The sequence below is a fragment of the Ictalurus furcatus genome, chromosome 12 (assembly GCF_023375685.1).
Source record: "Ictalurus furcatus strain D&B chromosome 12, Billie_1.0, whole genome shotgun sequence".
Lineage (NCBI taxonomy): Eukaryota > Metazoa > Chordata > Actinopteri > Siluriformes > Ictaluridae > Ictalurus > Ictalurus furcatus.
In genome coordinates, this window is record NC_071266.1 from 29,702,704 (window position 1) to 29,727,150 (window position 24,447).

General features: G+C 44.7%; 2 protein-coding genes across 5 annotated transcripts; one reads left to right on the forward strand and one right to left on the reverse strand.

Annotated features, from left to right (window-relative positions):
• The first annotated feature begins 277 nt into the window (after positions 1 to 277).
• Positions 278 to 9,391, forward strand: LOC128616002 (chromosome alignment-maintaining phosphoprotein 1-like). Of its 2 annotated transcripts, XM_053638435.1 has the most exons (5): positions 278 to 742; positions 2,019 to 2,139; positions 5,324 to 5,473; positions 6,133 to 6,199; positions 6,280 to 9,391. In XM_053638435.1, exons 1-5 carry the CDS (start codon positions 529 to 531, stop codon positions 7,219 to 7,221), a joined length of 1,494 nt encoding a protein of 497 aa, XP_053494410.1. In that variant the 5' UTR covers positions 278 to 528; the 3' UTR covers positions 7,222 to 9,391. The 2 variants fall into 2 exon arrangements, with proteins under 2 accessions (XP_053494410.1, XP_053494409.1); XM_053638434.1 differs by lacking the exon at positions 278 to 742 and having other exon boundaries at positions 2,042 to 4,707.
• A 51-nt stretch (positions 9,392 to 9,442) lies between these two features.
• Positions 9,443 to 24,085, reverse strand: srebf2 (sterol regulatory element binding transcription factor 2). 3 transcript variants are annotated; one of them, XM_053638433.1, is made up of 21 exons: positions 23,808 to 24,085; positions 23,454 to 23,536; positions 19,737 to 19,978; positions 19,403 to 19,574; positions 14,666 to 14,844; positions 14,440 to 14,553; positions 14,069 to 14,344; positions 13,834 to 13,948; positions 13,590 to 13,705; positions 13,258 to 13,471; positions 12,973 to 13,148; positions 12,532 to 12,781; positions 12,252 to 12,424; positions 11,899 to 12,061; positions 11,368 to 11,485; positions 11,147 to 11,256; positions 10,720 to 10,852; positions 10,400 to 10,565; positions 10,145 to 10,321; positions 9,945 to 10,050; positions 9,443 to 9,859 (listed from the first exon to the last, which is right to left on the reverse strand). In XM_053638433.1, the coding sequence occupies exons 3-21, from the start codon at positions 19,974 to 19,976 to the stop codon at positions 9,696 to 9,698; spliced, it is 3,162 nt and encodes a 1,053-aa protein (XP_053494408.1). In that variant the 5' UTR covers positions 19,977 to 19,978; positions 23,454 to 23,536; positions 23,808 to 24,085; the 3' UTR covers positions 9,443 to 9,695. The 3 variants fall into 3 exon arrangements, with proteins under 3 accessions (XP_053494408.1, XP_053494405.1, XP_053494406.1); XM_053638430.1 differs by lacking the exon at positions 23,454 to 23,536 and having other exon boundaries at positions 23,808 to 24,084; XM_053638431.1 differs by lacking the exon at positions 23,454 to 23,536 and having other exon boundaries at positions 14,666 to 14,820; positions 23,808 to 24,083.
• Between the last annotated feature and the right edge of the window lie 362 nt (positions 24,086 to 24,447).

Sequence of the window (24,447 nt, forward strand, 5' to 3'; positions counted from 1 at the left end):
GAGGAAGAGCTTCAAATAAAACTAAAATTAGCCTAAAAGAAATACGAGCTGCTGTAGAAATACGCGATTTCTTTATTTGTATTTACATTTTTATTTTATTTTCACCGAATAGTACTGAAGGTGAGTGAGCAGTTTATGGGATGTGTATGGCGTGTCGTGTTCGCTTGTTAACCGGTTAACACTGTAAGCTAGCTAGCTATTTAGCCTTCTAAAGGGTTTGTTCCCTGAAGAGACCAAAAAGGTTTGTGTGTGTGTGTGTGTGTGCGCGCGTGCGTATGTGTGTGTATATATATGCACTCCCCAAACAGGGTTTCTAGAACATTGTTCTTGCTAGGTATGTAGCTCCTCTATGCTGTTTACCTCAGAAACCTGAGGTGTGATATTTATTTCTCGTGATTAGGGATGCAACGATAGATTTCGATGACGTCACGTTTCCCATGATTCATAAGGTGGGCGCCATTTTGTGGGTCAAATGGCGTGTTAACAGTCAGGTCTATCATACCTGTCTAAAAGCTGACCTGGGGCATTATGGGTCACACCTGTGCGGTGACCGGGTGCAGAAGTCGGTCAGGTGGTGAAGTTAAAAGAAAGTTTTTCTCCATTCCAGGTGTGCGACTCACAGAAGGAGAGCGAACAGAGGAACTGAGCAGGCAGAGACGAGCGCTGTGGATTGAACGTATATGGAGAAAAGATTTTAAGCCCACAAAGTATGCCAAAGTTTGTTCGGAGCATTTTGTCACAGGTCAGTGTTTATATTTGATTCAGCACATGTTATATTTGATACTTTTTGTTTCTTTATTCGTGTTCATAACGCTCACCTCGGCCTCTCTACCCAGTCTCTCCACATAACGTCTATTTTCTTCAGAAATGGCTTATGACAAAAAACTGGCAGCAGGTGAGATTGGACCGGCAAGACGTCTGTGCATCTGCACACACCCTGCTGGGGGAAAAATAGAAACTATCACAGAAATTCTAATGGTTTCCACTACAAAGACCATTACAAATCAACAGCTGTTAACCCTTAAAACCAGTATCAAATGGTTTCCATTACGTAATAGGATGTATTAAGGACATGGGTATTAATGGTATCCACTAGACATAACATGCCACCAATAGAAGGCAACAGATTACCAGTAGAGACCCACAGCGACCAATACGGGTCCCATTAAAACCAATACAGGTCCCATTAAAACATTTAGTTTCCAATAAAACCAGTACAGGTCCCATTAAAACCAATATGGGTTCCATTAAAACCTTTTAGTTTCCATTAAAACCAATACAGGTTCCATTAAAACATTTAGTTTCCATTAAAACCAATACAGGTTCCATTAAAACATTTAGTTTCCATTAAAACCAATACAGGTTCCATTAAGATGTACCTTTATTGATTTTCTGTAGGGGAAATTCAAGAAAAATCTTTATATTAAACATATTGTTTATAACCATTAAATATATAGATATAGTAAATATATTAAGTATATTAAAACCATTAAAACCATTACAAATTCCATGAGGATTTCTATTGTGTGTTTTTTTTTTTTTTTCAGCAGGGCAGCCATGTACATGTAAAAATTAAACTTTGTGGTGTGTGCTCTGTGTCAAGTTGTAATGTTACGTGTGTGTGTGTGTGTGTGTGTGTGTGTCATGAATGATATTGAAAAGTATTAAGTTTAAATCAACAGATATATTGCCAATGTTTGTAAAACATACTGTATGTACTCATCACCCTGTAAACAGGAGACTCTGCTTTGAAAAGGGCTTAGTACTCGTAGTACCCTTAGTACTCTATCTTGTAACTGTCATGTTTATGTTAAGAAGAATTGCTTGAACTTTGTGTACTACCCTACACACGTTATGTAAAATTAGTAACTGTGTGAAAGTGATTATAATCCTGTCCTACAGCTACATGTACTACTGCCGTTAAACACTCCACCTTCAGCCAGGTGACACTGGGGTTTGTAAAGATGTTATGAAACATACACATAGTTATAGTGCTTAATGTTCTTTTACGTTTCTAGGTGACAAGGCTGATTTGTACGATTTCACACATCCGGATTGGGCACCTTCCTTGAAAATGACGTCTGAAAGTAATGAAAGCAGTGTGAAACTATCAGAAGAAAACCTTACGGGTCACCAAAGGTCAGAAAATCATCAGGAAAACAAGTAATGAATGACTCTGCCAGTGCTGTGACTGAATTAAGTAGGGACATTAGTAGTGAAGATGGTGGTGTAACAGCGGGTTGTTTATTCGAGGACTGGGCTGTTCTAAGATAAAAGTATCAGAGCGAGTATCTTACAGAAGTTAGAGTTAAATGCCAGCGACTACTGACGGAAAACGTAGAACTTCATGCTGAGCTACAAGAAAGGAGCATCGCAGAGGCATCATTTATTGACCCACAAGTTGGCAGTAGAACGTACAGAACCGGAAGCGATGGACCGGTTTTACGGAATACGGACGTGTGTTGCGTGTAACCCCCGTTCACAGATCCTGCTCTGAGCACTCGGATCTGCTGTCCTCTCCTCATTGTTTAAACACGATGAACAGGTTTCATCAGGTCACTTACACTGTAGGAAGATGCTGTAGTTCCTCCTCTGGATGTTTTCACAGTTTTGCAGCCTGCTTTGCTTTGATCATTAGTCAGGATTTCGGGGAGGTTTTTTGGTGATTGTCTCGGCTAAAACAGAGTGTGCTTTTTGTGCTTTTTTTTTTTGTGGAAAACTACTTGAATTGGCGAAATCGAAATCGCATGGAATAGTTCTGCACACTCTTTCACAGTGATATTTGTTGGTAAATGAGAGCTTTTCGCTGTACTTAGGGATGCACCGAATGTTCGGCAACCGAAATTATTTGACCAAAAATGGTTAAAAAAAAAAAAAAGCATTTTCGGTGTTCGTCCGAATAAGTGAAAAGGCCGAATAAATTTGACCGAACAATGACGTGTTTGATGACGCGACCAAATAGCCTAGCGACCAGAGCGAGACGCATGAAGCTTTAATTGCAGCAAACATGTCGGCAGTGTGGAAGCATTTTAAAGTGTCGGAGAAAGATGGAAGAATGGCCGTTTGCAGACAGTGTTCTGCTGAACTGTCTAGAGGGGGTACATCTGGAAAAACATACAGCACTACAAGCTTAATTTATCATTTAAAATCAAGGCACCCTGAACAGTATGCAGAATACGAGAAAGACACAGGGGCAGCAGCAGCAGCGAAAAGAAAAGTTCCTCCCAGTACACCCACTCCATCTGTGGCTGACTTCTTAGAAAAGGCTAAAAAGTTTGCCAAGAACAGTGCCAAAGCTAAAGGCATTACTAAAAAGATTATGGAATTCATCGCCTTGGATGATCAACCATTCTCGGTTGTAGAGGACGTTGGATTTCGCAGGCTTATAGAGTATATTGAGCCCCGTTACACCATGCCTAGTAGGCGGTATTTCTCAGACGTGTGCTTACCTGAGATGTATAATGTCGTTTCAACTCACGTCCACGAGCTCTTGACTACAGATATTGCAGCCTTCAGCTTCACGACAGATATATGGAGCTCAGATGTAAGCCCCACCAGTATGCTGAGTTTAACCGCACAGTGGATCGACACAGATTTCAAGCTACAAAAGGTTGTGCTTCACTCACAAGAGATTAGGGGGTCCCATACAGCTGAAGCCATCTCCGAGGCATTCGCCTACATGTTTGACACTTGGCGTATCGATCGATCTAAAGTGCATGCGGTAGTCAGTGACAACGCAAGAAATATGGTCAAAGCCATGGAAGACAGCGATCTGAAAGGCATACGGTGCATGGCACACACGATTCAACTAGCAGTCAACGAGGGGGTGATGAGTCAGCGCAGTATAGCGGATGTGATAGCTATAGGCAGGAAAATAGTTGGCCACTTTAAGCATTCCCCGCTTGCCTATGCGCGCCTACAATCTATCCAAGAGCAGTTTGCGATGCCAACAAAACGTCTCCAACAAGATGTAAGCACAAGATGGAGCAGTACATATTATATGCTGGAAAGCCTTTTTGCACAAAAGCGAGTACTGGCTGCATACATAGCAGATTATGATCTGCCCGCGACATTCACCGCACACCAGTGGGTGTTAATCCAGAACGTTCTCTCTCTTCTTGCCCCCTTTGAGCAACTAACAAAAGAGATAAGCTCATCTGAGGCATCTGTGGCAGATGTTATCCCCTTCCTTGCAGCGCTAAAGCGTCTTCTAAACAAAGAGGCTGAAACGGACCACAGAGTGAAAACAACTAAAAGTGCACTCTTCGAGGCCGTCAACACACGATTTAGTCAGGCGGCCTCCGAACCCTTGTACTGCATCGCGACTGTACTTGACCCACGATATAAAGAGCATTACTTGGATGTGGGGACGAAGCAGCGCACACGAGAAATGATCCAGGCCGAGTTGGATTTGGGAAAGCCACTTGGTGATGGAGACGGTCAGGGGACGCACGGCGCAGGAGATGGGGGAGACAGCGCAGAGAGAAAAATGTCCCGCACAGATGAGCCGCGTACAGCCTCGCTGTCTGACATGTTCGATGAGATCCTCCAAGAGAATAACACGAATGCAAGACCGAGGAGAAGCTCAACCGCTCAACAGTTAGATGATTACCTCTCAGAAGTCCCCATCCCCAGGAGCAATAACCCTCTGGAATATTGGAGGACCGATCAAGGTCGCTTTCCCGACCTGGCACAGATGGCACGCAGGTATAGGCTAGGCCTATTCGTAAAAAACTTTACTTAGGCTATATTTTGGTAACACTTTATAATAAGTTTCCATTTGTTAACTATAGTTAACTAAATTAGTTATGAACTAACCATGAAAAATACGTCTAAAGCATTTCTTAATCTTAATGTTAATTTCAACATTTACTAACACAGCATTCAAATCAAAAGTTTTCTTAACATTAGTTACTGCACTTACACTAACATGAACTTTCAGTGAACAATGATATTTTTTATCAACTTACGTTAAAGATTAATCAGGCCTACTGTAACAAATGTATTGCTCATTGTTACTGTTAGTTAGCCTAATGCATTAAATGACATTATTAAATTATATGCTCCCCGGATAGGAGAAATAGACCTACTATTTTCTGATTGGTTGGCAGGTGTCATTAATTCTGTATAACGGGACACCTATGAAGTAGATCCAGTAAAAAAAAGTATATTTTTTATTATAGCCTATTTTATAGCTCATAGTGAAAAAATAGTAGCCTAGGCCTGCGCCGGTTTTTAACCATTTCATTATCTCTGAGGCATAATTGTTCTGAAATGAGCAACTTTCAAAAGAAGGCAATATTTAACGATTCCATTCCTATAGGTACTTGTCTGCTCCATGCACAAGCACTGACAGCGAGAGACTGTTTAGCGCTGCATCTCGTGTCCTCGACGAGAAGAGTAACCGACTTGAATGTGGGAAAGCAGAGAAGCTACTTTTCATAAAGAAGAACCTGACACTTTTCCTAAAGAAGTAGGCATATGTCTAGGACAATTCTTCATTTGTTGTGGGTCCATCCTCTTTTTTGCAGTTATATTGTGCCTTGTTGGTAGCCTGTGCCTGCTGGAATGTAAAATGTTCAGTGCTAAATAAATAGTTTGAAATTGTAGTTTTTGTAATTGATTTTTTTCTTTGAAAAGCAAGACCAAATAGTAAAAAGTACATTTTGACTCTTTAATTTATGCAATGGTGAAAAAAATGGCAAAATAAATGGAAAAAAACGCGAAAAAACGTGTTGGCTTCGGCCAAGAGTTTCCATTTCGGTGCATCCCTAGCTGTACTCGTGTTCGACGCACATGAATCGAAGAGGGCTTTGGCTGAATGTGCGTTGTGATGACGTCACATGACACGTCTCGGCCCAAATCTGCGTTGACTTTGAAAAATTTGTTCGTTTCCATGACCGCAAAATCCTGGAGGGACTGATTAATCGTGAAATACGTCCAGATCAGACTGAGATTTAAAGAGATGGAACATTTCTTATCTTATGAAGTCAGTGAGAATCAAACCCGGACAGAGAAAAGGTTTATAGCGGCATGAGAAAACATTACACATACAAGAGTAAACAGCTTTATTTGTTACTTTACCGTTTATGCACTTGTATGTAACAGTGGAGATGATTTCTTTTTCCCCAGGTTGAATGTGAAGAGCACGGAGACAGAAAGCTCCGCACCAACCTGTGATCAGACTGTTTCTCTACAGGTAAAGGGAATGTGCTTTTACTGACTGATTTAGTTACGTTCCTATTTCTCCTCACGGTTCCCTCACTTGTTCCTCTCCAGAGAGTGACCCGGGGTGATAGTAAAGATGCCTCGGTTAGTCGAGGAGCTCGTGTTCTCAGAGAGGCTGAAGAGCCTGAACCTCAGACGTTCTCCACGGTAGATGTGAAGCGGCGGACGATGGGCTCTGGAATACAGTGTCCCTACTGCCGCTACAGATGCGGCTCTAAGTTCTCGTTCCAGATCCACGTCGGCTCGCAGCACCCTCTCCACTGTGAGGACGTGTCTGTGGGCCGGTTGGGTAAAGTCATTTTCTACCAGCGCACGGCCAAACTCTTCCACTGCCACATCTGCTTCTACACATCCAAGGACTACGCAGTACTGTTCGAGCACCTGCTGGCGAGGCACTGCTTCAGTGTGAGGAAAGCTGTGCAGACGGATAAAGGCGATGAAGTGACGGATAAGGACGACACCGAGGTCCGGGAGCAGGACAGGAGTCCTAATCCTGAGATAAAACCTGACAATGACAACACTACAGAACAACACGAACATGAAACCTCCAACGCGGACTCTCTGAAGAGAAAGCGAAGCTCTGGGTCTAGTGGTGAAGACGGGGACGAAGACACGAACGTGCCAGACATCATTCAAGCAGCTAATGAGGAGCAAACGTCTGCTGTCGAGCAGTTCTCGGAGTGCTCGGGTGCCCCGTATTACGACTGCAAGTTCTGCAAACAGCGCTGTAAGAGTAAAGACTCGTTACTGCGCCACATCAGCTGCAAACATGACGTGCCTAAACCACACGCTTGTAAAGAGTGCAGTGAGACCTTCATGCTGGAGAGTCTCCTGACACACCACGTCAACCTGCACCACAGACAGAAACTCTACCAGTGTCCTTACTGTCTGTTTGAGTCCAGTCTCCAAGGCCTCCATCAGCACCTCAGCCAGTGCAGAGCGGTGGAGAGGAACGAGGACAAAGGAGACGTGGGAACTGAAGAAAAGGAATGAGTGGATCAAGTGGATGAGTAGTTTGTCCTTATGGGCATGTAACAGCCGTTACTATTGTCCCCTGTGGGCGTGGCTGATGATGAGAACAGTAGTAGCTACATATAGCTTCTAGAGCTAATTTAAGTCCAAATGAAATGACGTGTTAATCATTGTGAAAATTGTTTGCAGGATTTATGTGCTCCGCTTCATTCTCGGATTAGATCAGTGATCACCAGTGATCTGTTACTTCCTTCCACGCTTTATTCTTCCTCCTAATGTCTCTATACACAATTCATAAGAGCTCATCTAGCACAGGATGAGATGAAACCACGCTTAAAAGTTTTTCAGACATTTTTTCATCAACAGTAAATGGGAACTGAAGAAACATCGGACCACACGCAGTGTTTGGATTTGTCAGGTTTTTTATTTTACAGTATTATACCTAATTTGAATAGATTTCAGGAAAATCTCACTTCAGGAATGTTAATGACTGTGTGTGTGAGAGAGAGAGAGAGAGAGAGGAACTGGATCTCTCCATCTTATTATCAGAAATGATAGACTCTTGTGTTTTAGATCCTTTGTGTAAAGCTGACTTTACAGTTTTCAGCCTGAGTTTGGCGACAGTGCAATTCAGTGTTTGAGGTGTCGGTGGTGTTCGAACACATTATGCGACATAAAACATGGAATATTTCACACCCAGGTCCGAGTCCACAGGTTTTTTTTTTTTAGACGTGTCAGTGATGTTGGTTTTACTTTTAAAATGACCATCAATCATTAAAAACTCCACTACTATTTTCTTCATGTGGAGGTATGAAGTATATAAAACTTGGTATAAAAGTAGCTGTTTTCTAGAATTCAGCTACAGCCACCTAACAATGTGTTGTTTACTTGAGTGTGGAGGTCACAGTCTTCTTGTTGTGGTATGTGAAGTGAGCTGGTATTGTCTACTATATTTTAATGTTCCGAAAGGTCTCCCGTTATGGCCAGGGGATTATCTCACTGCACTTCATGCACACTTACATCATCTCCTACATCAGGGGGTCTGAACTCGGGACAGTACCATGCAGTTTTTCCTTTCTCCAGGCAGCAGCAGTACTGTAGACCTACACTGTGTGTCACCACATGAGTGAGTCTTGCTTCACTGACTGACCCTCAGATTAATTTACTCAGTGAGATTTATTCAAGGCTCCAGCACAAAGAGGGCACTTTCAGGAGACATTATGAAACACAGCATTGCAAAGGTGTTGCAATAAACACTCAATGTGAAAGGGCAGAAAACAGAAGCAGTATCCTGGCAGAACTGTTTATCAGAGCAAGGGGGCGCAGGAGAACTTCACTAGAGCAAGTTAGTGACGATGGAAAATGTTTCTCTGAGGGTGAATTCATGAACAAGTAATTCTCTAAACTGGTCAATGTCCAAATGGTCAATTTGTTCCAAAACCCCCCAGAACTGTATGAACATCTTGCGGTCAGTTGATACCCCACATCAGTTACTCCACTGTGATTACATTCTTCTAAATGCTTTAAATCTTTTACATTTTAAAGATGAAGATTTGATCTAATTAAGAATAATATTTTGGAAAAGCGTGATCTGCCCTCGGGTCTTTTCATATGGTGTAATTTGGTCACCCCTGACCTACAGGCACATGTGACAGTGATGATTAAGGAGAAAGAACTTTCCAAGCACTTTCATTCCTGCAAATTGGTTTCTTATAGAATTCTGTAACTTTTTTACTAAATAGCAAATAAATAATGAGCTGAGACAAATCGTATCTTTACCAGTGCAGGTTTGTGACTTCGCTGGACTGAAGTTCACATAGAACAAAGATTCAACAAAATTTTGAGAAAACAAACCCCATTATAGATGACACAAGTCCAAGCTGTCCCATTTTGGTTTCTACCTTCACACTGATATTATTTTAATCCACATGCAGAAAATGTTAAATATCAACATGTCACTGTTTAACAGCTTCACAGTGAAGAAGACTTAAAGGTGCAAGTTAGCTAGCGTAAATGACCTAATAAAGATCGAATTCCCTCAAACACCCTTAACACTGGTTTCAATCCACTTTGTGCCACGTTTGACTTATTTCACAACAAACCTTTATCAGAGCGGGGATTACCACATGACATGAGAACACTGCAGGGAAAAGTCTGATACAAATCGAAACACACACACACACACACACACACACACACACACACACGGAAATGAGTATTGGAGCTCATTAGGCTACCCAGATACACACAACAAGTTTAATAAACAAAAGTAACATTACAATTAGCAAAAACACACACATTCAGAGAGAATAGTGAAAGAAATAAAAGTAATTAAAATATGAAAGCATCATAAACACTATTTTACCTGTACACCCTCACCCTCACCTGTCTGTCTGTGTTCCATATAGAATGCATCTAACTATGCCTTATTTAAGACTCTGGTCTCTACAATAATAATATGTACAGCTTATATACATCTGTGTGTGTGCGCGTGTTTATGAAGCAGCGATAGCGTGAAGTGTGTGTATGTCTCCGACTCTCTGCAGTGTGTGTTTGGCGTGGGCCAGCAGGTGTGTACGGTGCAGGGACAGGGGCAAGTGACGACACACCAGCATGATGGCATGAGCACGCTCACGTTCACCTGGAACACACACACCATCTGCAGAACACACACGCACACACAGAGAGGAACAATTAAATATACAACACATTTCTTTATGTAGCGCTTGTGTGTGTGTGTGTACCTTTATAGCTGTGTGTTCTTCTGCGCAGGCTGTGCTCCAGTAGCTGGTGTGTGCGTGTGGGACTTGCACCTGCCATTAACCTCACTGTAGTCTCATGCAGAAACACCTGGACAGAGAAAACAGTGTCACAACTCAGTGCGTGTGTGTGTGTGTGTGTGTGTGTGAGAGTGAGTGAGAAAGGTCACGTGCAGGTTCCTGACCTTGTGCTGAGCCTGTGTGTAACCCTGTCCCAGTTTACGCAGAGAGCTTAGGTCCCTCTGGAATCCAGCCAACTGAGGGGAAGGGGCGGGGCTTGGCTCTCCATTAGTTCCACCTCCACGCTGCCAGAGGCTGGTCCTCAAGGTCAGCAGGAGATCACACACCAGAAGCTCCGCCCCCTGGAGATAAAACCAGCCTGATAAGGTTGTGTGGGGAAGTGAGAGTGTGAGTGCGTGTGTAAGTGTGTGTGGACGTACCTTGTGCAGCCAGGTGTGTGTGGGTGTGTGTGTGATGCTGTTGTGTAGGTAAGCACTGGCTCTGTTGCAGTGTGTGAGGCAGCCCAGTGTTCCTTCTCCCTTCTGAGGACACACACTCATCTGCACCGCTTTACACAGCGCCAACACTGCCTTCGGCAAGGGGTGACTAACACACACACACACACACACACACACACACACAATTATAACATAAAAGTACACACATTTCCTGTCTGTCTGTCTCTCTCTCTCACACTCTCTCTCTCACACACACACACACACACACACACACACACACACACACACACACACAAACTCACTCCAGAGAATGCAGTGCTCTCGGCATTCGCTCCGCCTCTGCCAGCAGTGACCTCACAGTCGCGTCATCACGCTGCAGCCAATGAACAGCAGCCTTCAGGACCAATGCCCACCAGCGACACACAGGGTCTGACACTGAGTACACACACACACACACACACATCACTTAAACACTGTCACTGGGACACACCCCAGACCTGCACACTACTGCACTACATGAGAAGTTAAAATAGGAAGTAGGCTCTAGTGCACACTATGAATTAAAGGCTATAATAAGCTAACTAAGTGTTTACAAAGTTCCCTGGTTACCATGACAACTAGCCACTCCCTGCCACCATACTAAAATATGACCATAGTTACCAGGTGTAGTGAACTACTCTAACATGCTAGACAGAAAGACAGACACTAAGAGAAAAATAAGGACTCTACCGGAAGCAGAGTTCTGATTGGCCAGTGCTGGGAAGGGTGGCGTTGGGGAGGCGGAGTCATCAGTACAGCTGTTCAACAGCTGCAAAAATTCCATCACACCACTGAACTCTCTACAGAGAAACACAGAGCGTGAATGCATTGCGTACAGAGCCACGCTGCTGTGTAAATAAAATAAAGTATAAAATGAGAGATTAGTCAGTAAATAAACACATTAGATTTACCCGCTCTCATCCTTGTGTTTCACACTCTCAGTGTCACTGTGAGGCTGGATCAGAGTGTGTATCGCTCTCTCCAGAAGCTTCTCACAGAAACGCCGATGCAGCTGTGCAACAGGGTCCACTACACACACACACATACCGAGAGCACGGTTTAATTAAAACCACATTCTGCATTAGCTTGTTTATATATATATGTTTATATATATATATGCATGTATGTATGTGTGTGTGTGTGTGTGTGTGTGTGTGTGTGTGTGTAAATGGCGCACTTATATAGCGCTTTTATCCAAAGCGCTTTACACTGTTTCATTCACCCATTCACACACACACTCACACACCAATGGTAGCAGAGCTGCCATGCAAGGCGCTAACTTGCGGGAGCAACTTGGGGTTCAGTGTCTTGCCCAAGGACACTTCGGTATGTGGAGTCATGTGGGCCGGGAATCAAACCGCCAACCCTACGATTAGTGGACAACCCGCTCTACCACCTGATCCACAGCCACCACGGCTGTGTGTGTGTGTGTGTGCATGTACCTTGTACTCTTTCAGATGAAAACACTCCGTCACAGTTCTCAGCTTTCACTGACCAATCACAGCTCAGGAAAAACTGTCTGGCCAATGGGGTGAAGAGCCAGCGCAGAGAGTCAGGAGGCTTCGAGTCTGAAAACAAACTCTCTGCACAACTCAGTATATATGCCTACAGAGAAGGGGAGGGGGGGATGGTGAGGGAGAGAGAGAGAGGGGCAAGAGGGGAGAGAGAGAGTAAAACTGAAGTGATGACTGTAGATGGCGTTATTAATTTTTTCACTGCTCTCTCTTGCCATTTATAACCACCCCGCCTTTCAGTGATATACTCTTGTTGGTAGTGTGTGTGTGTGTGTACTCACAGGCAGGAAGCTTAGTTGTTTCCCCAGTGTAGTTTTGCGCAGTGAGATGGCGGTGGTGATGTAGATCTGAGCGTGCTCAGTAGGAGCCATTTTCCCTCTCGCACTCTCACTCAGATTCACTGCGTTCAGACACACACACACTCCCCACATGGTGCTGCGCTCCGACAGCTTACCTAAACACACACACACACACACACACACACACACACACCAAGTTTTAATTTTACAGACTGAACCTCATTTGTGCCTATTTTAAATAAATACACACATACACACACACCTGTGAGCTGCAGCTGGCCCAGCTGATGATAAACCAGCGCTGCATCTCTGGAGCTGATCTGAGACTCCTCCCCCCCGTGCTTCCCACCAATCAAACGCACCAGCCAGCCCAGTGGGGTGGGTCTATGTAGGCAGTAGCGAATCAGATTCCAGGACAGTGAACAGGCGAGGTCAAAGGTCGTGGAGGGCAGAGCTCGGGATAACACAGAGAGACATGTTTGTAAACTGCTGACTGCGGCGCTGTAATCACCCTGAGACACACAGAGAGAGAGAGAGAAAGAGAGAGAGAGAGAGAGAGAGAGAGAGAGAGAGAGAGAAAGTCATGAGTGTGTATGCGCACAAGTGTATACATATGTGTCCTTGTGTGTCCGTGTATGTGTATGTGTGTGTGTCCGTGTATGCGTATGTGTGTGTCCGTGTATGTGTGTGTCCGTGTGCGTACCCTCTGCAGTTGCAGGTCGGCCTGTTTCCTGTGTCTCCAGAACATCACAGATGTGGGCGAGTGAAGGGGCGTGACCGGTTCCCATATATACAGAATTCTCACACATCCCCAAACCACACCCACTGCACTCAACACCCACACCATCACCCATGGCAACACACACCACAGCCACGCACCTAAAGAGAGTGATGAATGATTATTACAAATTCTGTTTGTTCGTGTGTGAGAGTGTGTGAGAGTGAGTGAGAAAGAGTGAGAGAGAAAGCATGAGAGAGAATCCCTCACCGAAGCTCTGTGTTTGTGCAGGCAGCCACACGAGTGAGCGTGAGGGTATGAAAGATTCTCCTCCAGGCCACGAGGAGGCGCTGTACTGGTCCGAGCCAATGAGTGAGGGCAGAGGGTTCAGGGACACACACAAGAAGGTGAGTGCACACAGCAGCACTCTGGAACGATCCATTACACCCACCGAGGAGGGGGGCGAGGCCGGCTCACTCTTCAACTAAACACGGGAGAGGGCAAACTTTCAGCTCTATAGGATTGGAACCGTGTGTGTGTGTGTGTGTGTGTGTGTGTGTGTGTGTGTGTGTGTGTGTGTGTGCGCGCGTGCGTGTGTGTACCGGTTCAAGCAGTGGGCTGTTGGGTTCTGAGTCGATGCTGAACTGAGGAGAGGCAGAACCGGAGTCAGATGGGGGAGGAGTCATAACAGACACCTCGTCCACCACACACACCGACTCTGTACAGAGTGAGAGAGAGTGACAGTGTGAAACTAATATACACAATGTTGATCTCTCTGACCAGTAATCATACAAGTGTAAGTGTGTGTGTGTGAGAGTGTGTGTGCGTGTGTGTGTGTGCACTCACTGTGTTTCTGGCTGGCCATCTTCAGCGCCAGGTTCTCCTGCCTCAGTTTCTGATTCACCTGCTGCAAGTACTTGATGTAGTCAATCGCCTTCCGCAACACACCAGACTTATGCATCTGACACACACACACACACACACACACACACACACACACACACACACACACACCTTACTCGCAGCCCTTGACAAAAATGAACAGTGCTAAAAACTCTTCACACTGCACCTGGATGCCTACCTTGGTGTCGTTGCCCATGACCAGGTCACGCAGCTCCAGTATTTTGTCGTTAATAGAGGAGCGATATCTCTTCTCAATGATGTTGTGTGTCGTCCTCCTTTCTCCCTCCTTCACCACACCACCCATTCCCATGGCAACCGCAGTGCTCTGCTCCGGCACCGCCCTGGTCACACTCGGGCATTGGGTGGGGCCTGAAGGGAGCTGTTTGATTGGCAGCTTGTCACCGCCACCCATCATGACTGGGACAGTGGTGAGGATGTTACTGCCCACCAGAGTCTGAGAGAGGGAGTTAGTGTGTGAGTGTATAGACAAAAACCTGTACACTGTGTGTGTGTCTATGTGTGTGTGTGTGTGTGTGTGTGTGTACGTACTGGAAACTGTACAGTAGTTTGTAGCGGCGTAGTAAACGTAATTCCGGTTGGATTTTGCATTGTCGTCAAAACCAATGAGTCTGTCTTCAAGATCTGTGGCTGGTGCACCAACACCTAACACACACACACTTCCAGTTAGATGTGGCACAAACACAGTGAGTAATAATTAATTAAACACTAAATATTAATTACAGCATGGGTGTGTGTGAGAGACATTCCCAGGTACCTGCTGCACCTGAGGTGTTACAGTGTGAACAGCAGTGGGTGCTGCAGAGATCGTCTGAATGGTCTGAGCTGTAGGGGTCAATACACGCTGGTGCTGGATCGTCATTGGCTGAACCTGTGGTGATGTCACAATGCTTGGCACCTGTGGCTGGAGGACTAAAAAAGGATGGAGACAAAATTCTGTACAAGATTAACTTGCTCACAACCATGCAGATAACTGGTTATATATATATGGTTAGAAAGCCTGGTAGTATTAGGCAAGTGTATCTGTGGGAGTGGGCAGCGGCAGTGAAGGCCATCTGTGGGAGTGGACAGCGGCAGTGAAGGCCATCTGTGGGAGTGGGCAGCGGCAGTGAAGGCCATCTGTGGGAGTGGGCAGCGGCAGTGAAGGCCATCTGTGGAAGTGGACAGCGGTAGTGAAGGGTATCTGTGGGAGTGGGCAGCGGCAGTGAAGGCCATCTGTGGGAGTGGACAGCGGCAGTGAAGGGTATCTGTGGGAGTGGGCAGCGGCAGTGAAGGGCATCTGTGGGAGTGGGCAGCGGCAGTGAAGGCCATCTGTAGGAGTGGACAGCGGTAGTGAAGGGTATCTGTGGGAGTGGGCAGCGGCAGTGAAGGGCATCTGTGGGAGTGGGCAGCGGCAGTGAAGGCCATCTGTAGGAGTGGGCAGCGGTTGTGAAGGGTACCTGTGGGAGTGGACAGTGAAGGGCATCTGTGGGAGTGGGCAGTGGCAGTGAAGGGTATCTGTGGGAGTGGGCAGTGGCAGTGAAGCGTATCTGTGGGAGAAGACAGCGGCAGTGGCAGTGAAGGGTATCTGTGGGAGTGGGCAGCGGTAGTGAAGGGCATCTGTGGGAGTGGACAGCAGCAGTGAAGGGCATCTGTGGGAGTGGACAGCGGCAGTGAAGGGCATCTGTGGGAGTGGGCAGCGGCAGTGAAGGGCATCTGTGGGAGTGGGCAGTGAAGGGCATCTGTGGGAGTGGGCAGTGAAGGGCATCTGTGGGAGTGGGCAGCGGCAGTGAAGGGCATCTGTGGGAGTGGGCAGTGAAGGGCATCTGTGGCAGCGGCAGTGAAGGGCATCTGTGGGAGTGGGCAGCGGCAGTGAAGGGTATCTGTTGGAGTGGACAGTAAAGGGCATCTGTGGTTGTGGCAGTGAAGGGTATCTGTGGGAGTGGGAGTGGGCAGTGGCAGTGAAGCATATCTGTGGGAGATGACAGCGGCAGTGGCAGTGAAGGGTATCTGTGGGCGTTTACAGTGGTAGTGAAGGGTATCTGTGGGAGTGGGCAGTGGTAGTGAAGGGTATCTGTGGGAGTGGACAGTGGTAGTGAAGGGTATCTGTGGGAGTGGACAGTGGTAGTGAAGGGTATCTGTGGGAGTGGACAGTGGTAGTGAAGGGTATCTGTGGGAGTGGACAGTGGTAGTGAAGGGTATCTGTGGGAGTGGACAGCGGTAGTGAAGGGCATCTGTGGGAGTGGACAGCGGTAGTGAAGGGCATCTGTGGGAGTGGACAGTGGTAGTGAAGGGTATCTGTGGGAGTGGACAGTGGTAGTGAAGGGCATCTGTGGGAGTGGACAGTGGTAGTGAAGGGCATCTGTGGGAGTGAGCAGTGGCAGTGAAGGGCATCTGTGGGAGTGGGAGTGAGCAGTGGCAGTGAACGGCATCTGTGGGAGTGAACAGTGGTAGTGAAGGGCATCTGTGGGAGTGGACAGCGGTAGTGAAGGGCATCTGTGGGAGTGGACAGTGGCAGTGAAGGGCATCTGTGGGAGTGAGCAGTGACAGTGGCAGTGAAGGGCATCTGTGGGAGTGGACAGTGGTAGTGAAGGGCATCTGTGGGAGTGGACAGTGGTAGTGAAGGGTATCTCTGGGAGTGGACAGTGGTAGTGAAGGGCATCTGTGGGAGTGGGCAGCGGTAGTGAAGGGCATCTGTGGGAGTGAGCAGTGGCAGTGAAGGGCATCTGTGGGAGTGAGCAGTGGCAGTGAAGGGTATCTGTGGGAGTGGACAGTGGCAGTGAAGGGTATCTGTGGGAGTGGACAGTGGCAGTGAAGGGCATCTGTGGGAGTGGACAGTGGTAGTGAAGGGCACCTGTTCCTTTCTAATAAAACCATCTTGGATGTATGACTCTAGTCTAATCAGGTGATCCAAGGTGCTGTTTCCATATCTAAAACCACACTGGAAGGAATTTATTTGTTTCTTCGAGTCCAGACGAGGCGGTTGTTTACCATGCTTTTGCAAAGGCAGCTGGTCGATAGTTATTTGGATTAGTACGGTCTTTTCCTGATGTAGGTAGGGGAATTATTAATGCTTCTTTCCAAGCCGACGGTATTTTACCAGAGGACCAAACAAAATTAAAATGATCCAAAAGTCGGGATAATGTACTATGGGGTAAGTGCTTTAAGAATTGGTAATGGATTTTATCTGGACCAACAGCAGTATCATGTGAGCATTTAGAGTTTAGTAATTCTTCTATCTTGAAAGGTTGATTATATGTTTCCTTGTTATTAGTGGAGATGCTTGCGGTGGTATACTTTCCTGTTGTGCTCTTGTAGACTGGAATTCAGGAAGACAGTTTTCTGTTGATTAATTCTCTTCAAAGGAATCTGCTAATGCGTTTGCGCTGTCTATTTCCTTTGTCTGAAGAGGGTCTTGTTTTTTGATGTTGAATACGTGATCCACTTCCCACGCCCATCATCTTGCGAACCATCTTCCAGATCCTCTTTGTAAGTGTATTAAATGTTAAGTTTGTTAGAAATTGTCTCCAACTTTGTTTTTTTGCTTCATTAATGATCCTGCAAGCTTGAGCTCTACAGATTTAAAATCTTGTTAGGTTTGCAGTTGATGGATGTTTGTTAAAGTCTTTCAGACTTTTTCCGTGCTTCAATAACCTTTTGACACTGCTCATTAAACCACGGACTAGCCTTACAGTGTGATCTGGTTCATGTCTTTGGTATTGTTTCGTCTTTTTATGGGGTCCTGGTTGTCTTGTGATATTGAAATAAATCTCTCGCTGTACAGGTTTGAAAGGAAGACCAATGTGTTTTCTTAAGCTGCCATCTTGAGGGTTATTGTCGGAGATCTGTTTTTATAAAGGAGATGATAAGGGGAAAGTAGACACTCCCACACCTGCCACAAGCAATCTAGAAGAATCTCTGCACTGCATATGGTCAGATCAATTGCTGAATAAATGCCATGACCTGGATGGAGGTACATTTTAGTCCCATCATTTAGTAAACATAAATCATTGTTGTTTATGAAATCTTCCTTTCTCTTTCCTTTGATATCACAGTGGTCGTCTCCTCATGAATGGTTATGGCCGTTAAAATTCCCCACGAGAATGAATAGAGTCGGTAGTTGAGCGACAAGTTTATCCAGTTCTTGTTATGCAATTATTTCATTGGGAGGTATGTAGATTGAGCACAGTGTAATGATTTTATGAAGAGTAAGTTGCTGTAGCTTGTAGATGGGTATCTAATGCAAAATAACTGAGAGTTATGTGTTGTTCCACTAGTCTATCTGATCCACCAGTGGGTCGTTGTACATTTGGTCCATATGTATTAAACATTGTAAAGTTTTGAGGGTCAAGGGATTGTCTTGCGATAAATGAGTTACCTGAATACAATAAGTAAGTGGATTTCAAATGGCAGTTGTAATTCTGTGAAGTTAGCTTTGAGACCTCGGCAATTCCACTGAATTATACGATTAGTTATCATCAAGTAGGGAGGATAGGAACAAGTCTATTATATAAGTTTATTCTTACACTTGGGGGAAGAGTCTTCGACTACGGCTAGGCATAGCCTCAGCCATTTCAACATCCTTTGGGTTGTCTGATTTTTGAGGTGGGTTTTTATCTTGATTTGATTGTTGAGTTGCTGTATTATGAGGCTTTTTCTCTCCGGTTTCTCTCTGTTCCGACTGTGAGCTTTGAATCGGGTTGGTCTGGATGTGCACATTCCTACTTTTTTTTGAGGGGACAAACTCCTTGCAGTGCCTATAGTTTGAGGTTTGTCTATAGATACCAGGTCAGTTCTGTTTGACAGCTAATTGCTTGTAATTCCGGTTTAACCAAAGCAGCGTAGGTTTCCTTGAATTTCTGGCATTTAAAACATCTCAATGGGTTCGGTATGAAGATGTTCACAATGACACTTAGGTGTCCTATTTGGATTCTTTATGGCAGTTGGGGTCTGTTAAATGTTACCTATTATAATTATCTGACGGACTTTTTTTAATAGTTATTCTTTTTACAAATCGGCCATACCTAGTTGTTTCAGTTCTGATGTTATTTCAGCTTTGTCCATGTTCTGCAGCTCTCTGGTACAGATGACACCCTTGCTGTTATTTAGGGAATGGTGAATGAATGCTTTCATGGTGACTCCGGCCAGAGTAGTTGCTCCTTTTCTGAGTTTGCTTTCTTAGAACATTCCACCAAAATTTTTACAGATCGCAACTTTTTGATGTCTTTGAGTGGTATTGCTATTCCTGTGACTCCTTTTTGTATAGCGAATGGGGACAGTTTAGTAAGGGGCATATCAGTAGATAGTGACAGAAGCAGAGCGGGGAGCGGGCCAGAGCAGTCGATGGTGTCTGCGGGGAGCGCTCCAGAGCAGTCGAGGGTGTCTGCGGGGAGCGCTCCAGAGCAGTCGAGGGTGTCTGCGGGGAGCGGGCCAGGGTAGTCGGGGGTGTCTGCAGGGAGCTAGCGAGAGTATATTATAAATAAAATAAATAAATACACTCATGCTTTTTCCTTACCCTGAAAGGCAGCGTTGGGGTTTTGGTGGCAGATGACAGGATTTTGTATGAATCTTTGCTGTGTTGCAGTGGGAGTGATCATCACAGTCTGCGTCTGTGTCTGCAGTGTCTGTGTCTGCATGGGAAAACTCGCTAGGGTCTGAGTCTGCAAAGGAACTGAAGAGGCTGCGACCTGAAAGCAGACAATAAAAGTAGGTTGAATGAACGTCCTCCATCACTGCATGACTGCAGAATAACAGTAACTGTACTCATCATTGTTAATAAGGTCACAGCGTTGCATGTTAACATGTTCACACCAGCATTTGACCATTGTGTGTGTTTGCATTGGGTCTACCTGTATGTGCGTTGGTGGTTGTGGTCGGGGCTGCAGTAACGGTGTTGTTCGGCTCTGCTGACTGATTGCTATGCTTTGTACAGGGGCATGTGTAGTGGGCGTGGCCACTGCAGCAGGAGCAGAAGTGGCGGGTGTCATGGTGATGGGGTTGGTTGACTGTACCGGATGCGCTGGTCCATTTTGCATGGGGTCGTCAAAGAGATCAGAAAACTCGGAGTTATTACTGACAAACTGCAGCATCTCTGTAGAGAGAAAGAAAAAGAAAAAGAGTAAGAGAGAGAGAGACAACGAGGACTTAATACAGCATCCTTCAACTTATGGCCTTAACCTTTCTGTAAAATATGATAAGACACGTGTTTTATTGTCGTCTGCAACAAGGTCATACAGAACCCTGTACACACCCGAACAGTGAGTGTTTTATCAAGTCTCAAGGCCTCGGTATCCTTCATGGAGAGACGATGATCAGATGCACGTTAGCCTTCACCCTCCCCGATTGGGAGTGCTGTCTGGGAATCAGCAAATGACCAAATCAAGGAGTATGTAATATGGTGCACCTCAGATCACGTCTCCATCTCACATCCACACAACAGTTAGAAATCAAACTCAGTGTGGCTCTGAATGCTTGTAATGATTATATTATATAAATATGATTCTGAGTCAAAATGCAAGATTAAATGATAAAGTCATGTCTAGACAAAAAAAAAATCTGTGCTGATTCTTATAATACTGAGAGATTTACTCTGAATAATCAGACTGACTGCAGATGTGATGCAGATGTGGTGAAGGAAATATTTAACACCAATCTGCATGAAAAGAAAAAAAACTGAAATGTTTTAATCATCAGTGCATTGTACAAAATGTTTTTACAAGTAAAATAATTTGTCGGTCCTGTGTTAAAGGTTAAACAACAGCTCATCACAACACAATTACAGGAAACACACACACACACACACACACACACACACACACACACACACACATAGTGTGTGTGACCCATGAGACACTAATTAATGAGAGTGTCAGTGGAAAGTTCTGGAGGAAATCTCTCTCTCTCGCGCTCTCTCTCTCTCTCGCGCTCTCTCTCTCGCGCGCTCTCTCTCTCTCTCTCTCTCACACATACACATACACACACACACACACACACACACCCCGTTCTGTAATACTAGCGCTCACTCGATTGGTCATGTTTATTAACTTATTTACTTAGATTGTTGACACTGAAGATAAACACAGAGTGGAAAACCCCACACTATGGACTGCACACAGTGGTGAAATGTATACTCCTCGTCAGGTCAAGGTTAACTTCCCCTTAGGAATGATTGATACCACAGTTACCATGGTTACCATACAGCAATTCTATAACACATTTGAGATGAAAAACACCCACATGTGCTTCTTTCCCAAAATGTTAGCAGAAAGTTTGAAGCACACACGCTGTAGCTTTACAATTTCCCTAAGAAATAAGAATCCCAAACACTGTTCCAGCATGACAATGTTCCTGTGCACAAAGCGAGCTCCATGAAGACGTGGTGTGTGAAGCTTGGAAGAAGGTGGAAGAACTCGAGTGTCCTGCACAGAACCCTGACCTCAACCCCACAGAACACCTTTGGGATGAACTGGAGTCTCCTCACATCAACATCAGCGCCTGACCTCAACCTCATTAACGCTCTTGTAGCTGAATGATCACAAATCCCCACGGCCACGCCCCAAAATCTAGTGGAAAGCCTTCCCAGAAGAGTGGAGCGCATTATTACAGCAAACACAGGGGGAATAAATCTAGAATGGGATGTTCTACAGGAGCATATGGGTGTGATGGTCAGGGGTGCACATACTTTTGGTCTTATAGTGTATATTTGTGTTGATAACTTGTACAAACAGATGGTACAGTATCTAGATAACAGACGGATATAATGATCATACATCACTAAATACTATCACGTTGGTGGAAGAGCGGCTGCTGAGTGTGAACATCAATAAAGTAGTACAATGATGAACAGTGGTGTGTTATAAAGACTTGACTGTGTGACCTTAACCTTCTCACACACACACACACACACACACACACACACACACACACACAGATTATTATGTTCATGTACAGGGATGTGAAGTGTTTGAGAACAGAGTCTCGGAAAGTCTGAGGTATATAGTCTTTACCCCTTTACCCCCTCGCTGGGTGCTAGCTGTGGTATGACACTGGAGAACCGGACGGTGGGTGGGAAACGTCCAAAAATAAATTCTGACTACATTACTGTGAGGGTTCCCATCCGACTGGATTCAATGAAACCATCACCAGCTCGAACAAGAAAAACAAGTTTCCTGATGGTCTGGTTCTGTTTCTTCACAATTCCCCCAACCATGACAAGCAGTGTTATTTTCCTTATTAACTCAAAGAGAGAGAATAAAGAGGAGGTGGTGAGGGAGAGACAGTTTACAGCTGCTATAACGGACGTGACAACAGGAACTAAGTAGTTTCAACATGAATTATTTTCCTATAACAGCAGCACACATCACAGAAAACTGATATATTAAAATAGAGTGACACGTCTCACTTCATTAATCAACCTGCCTTCAGGTAGTCATTATGGTCTGTTATCGCACCTGTATTTCTGTGATTTCTTTATTACCACACAGGGATGTGTGTGTGTGTGTGTGTGTGTGTGTGTGTGTGTGTGTTTTCAAGGTTAAGGTCATATGTTCAAGGCCCCTGCACCTGATGGATCAAACATTGTTTATACAAACACAACATGCTGTTTATTACTCTTATTACCATAACCCTTCATCGGCAATGTAGTAATAACTATATCCATCACTGTTATCCAAGATCTGTTACTGTGTGTAGACAGTAATGTGTGTGTGTGTGTGTGTGTTGGATCAGAAACGTCTGGCATCATGGGTAGAACCAGAAAACTTGGAAAATGTGTGTATTCAATCGGACAGTAATAAGTATGAATGTGTGAGTGAAAAACATCATCTCAGGGATGTGTGTGTTTGTAATACAGAAAACTTGCACAATAATAACAGCAAAAACCACTAGATCATGACAGTGTAGGAAATGATTACCATCACTATGAATAGTAATAATTGGGGGGTTGGGGGGTTGGGGGGTGGGGAGGTGGAGTTACTGTACGCACCCTAAAGTTAATTATTTTCCAATAACAGCACAACCCCAAATGTTTTGGGCATGTCGAACTTTTTATCCATTTATATTTACATTTAATGTTAGTGCAACAAGTGAGTTCCTGTTGTCACTTACGTTATATAAACACTCTTTCCATCACCAGCCCTCTCTTTATTCCCTCTCTCTCTCTCTTTATTCCCTCTCTCTCTCTCTTCATATTCTCTCTCTCTCTCTCTCTCTCTTTATTCCCTCTCTCTCTCTCTTTATTCCCTCTCTCTCTCTCTTCATTCTCTCTCTCTCTCTCTTTATTCCCTCTCTCTCTCTTTATTCTCTCTCTTTTAATAGTTAATAAGCCAAAAAAAATCACAGCTTGTCATGTTACCGAGAATCCCCAAAGAAGTATATGGGAAACTTAAAGTTTCAGCTTTACCTCATACTGTTACACAACGCTGACACTGTAGACTCCTTCCTTACACATTATATAAACACATTTCTTCTTACAGAACACTTCACCATATCAACTGTTACACATGTTTTTAATCTGTTGATGTTACTATAGAAACGATAAGGTATTAATATAAAGCTGTGATGTTCACCTGCACTACTGTCAGAGCCGCTGTTAGAGAATCTTAATCGACACCTTCTGACCAATCACAATCCAGAACTCAGCATCAGTGTGCTGTAACGTAAACGTTATATATATATATATATATATATATATATATATATATGTATATATATATATATTAGTTTAAAAGCAAGCCAGGACAGAAGTGTGATGTGTGTGAGATGGAGGTGACACCGGAAGTCATCATTAAACCCTGTAGTGTACGTTTATAAACAGCAGACTATTCAGCACTCAGCCTATTAAACTCGACTGATATAAACATAAACTCACAGAAAGTGCTTTAATTGGTCAATAAATATGATGATTTGATTGTGCTTTTTACCGTCGATGTCTCCCAGAGTGAACTCATCTCCGAGCTCAGACAGACTCGTGTCCATATTCTCCATTATAAATCCTCCGCCGTCCATTCTCTCACATTAATCCCTTCTTCCCGGCTCCTGTGCTCGCGTTACAGCTCCTGGTCATAAAGTTGATCTTTTTTAAATGACTAAAACTTAAAAACAGAGATTAAAAGACGCCTCCCGCCGCATCGCTTAGGCGAAGAGAGCCTTCCTGTACCAACGCCTCCATCTTGATTTCCACCATCGACGTCATCCACAAACAACCCGTGTGTGTTTTTTTCACCTTGTAGACGCCTGATTGGCTCCATCGACCTCACTGCTGTCGCGAGATCAGGCGGTCTAGACCAATCGTGTCGCTCGCTGCAGCGTGGTCTGATAGTACGTCGATGAGCAGAGGTTCCATTCTGATTTGAATACGCCCCGCCCCCTCAGCGCTTTGTGAACGGCTGTGTCGATGCATATGCAGCAGCGAGTACAAAAGAACATGAATATGTATTAGAGAGGCGGGGCTACCACTACTTGTTTTGCTGGAGTTGCATCACAGACGCATCCAGCTTCTTTTACTGTAGTCTTTAAAAACTATTTCAGAAATGTAAATACTCAGGAAAGTGTTTACTAACA

What these genes read in the sequence shown, in the direction of transcription:
- LOC128616002 (XM_053638434.1), top strand. Translation starts at nt 3,008, where the DNA reads ATGTCGGCAGTGTGGAAGCATTTTAAAGTGTCGGAGAAAGATGGAAGA. An exon ending in CTGGCACAGATGGCACGCAG is followed by an intron (nt 4,708 to 5,323) that starts GTATAGGCTAGG and finishes CCATTCCTATAG; the next exon opens with GTACTTGTCTGCTCCATGCA. An exon ending in ATCAGACTGTTTCTCTACAG is followed by an intron (nt 6,200 to 6,279) that starts GTAAAGGGAATG and finishes GTTCCTCTCCAG; the next exon opens with AGAGTGACCCGGGGTGATAG.
- srebf2 (XM_053638430.1), bottom strand. Translation starts at nt 23,892, where the DNA reads ATGGACGGCGGAGGATTTATAATGGAGAATATGGACACGAGTCTGTCT. An exon ending in ACAGCCCACTGCTTGAACCG is followed by an intron (nt 13,472 to 13,589) that starts GTACACACACGC and finishes TCCCGTGTTTAG; the next exon opens with TTGAAGAGTGAGCCGGCCTC. An exon ending in AAACACAAGGATGAGAGCGG is followed by an intron (nt 11,257 to 11,367) that starts GTAAATCTAATG and finishes GTTTCTCTGTAG; the next exon opens with AGAGTTCAGTGGTGTGATGG.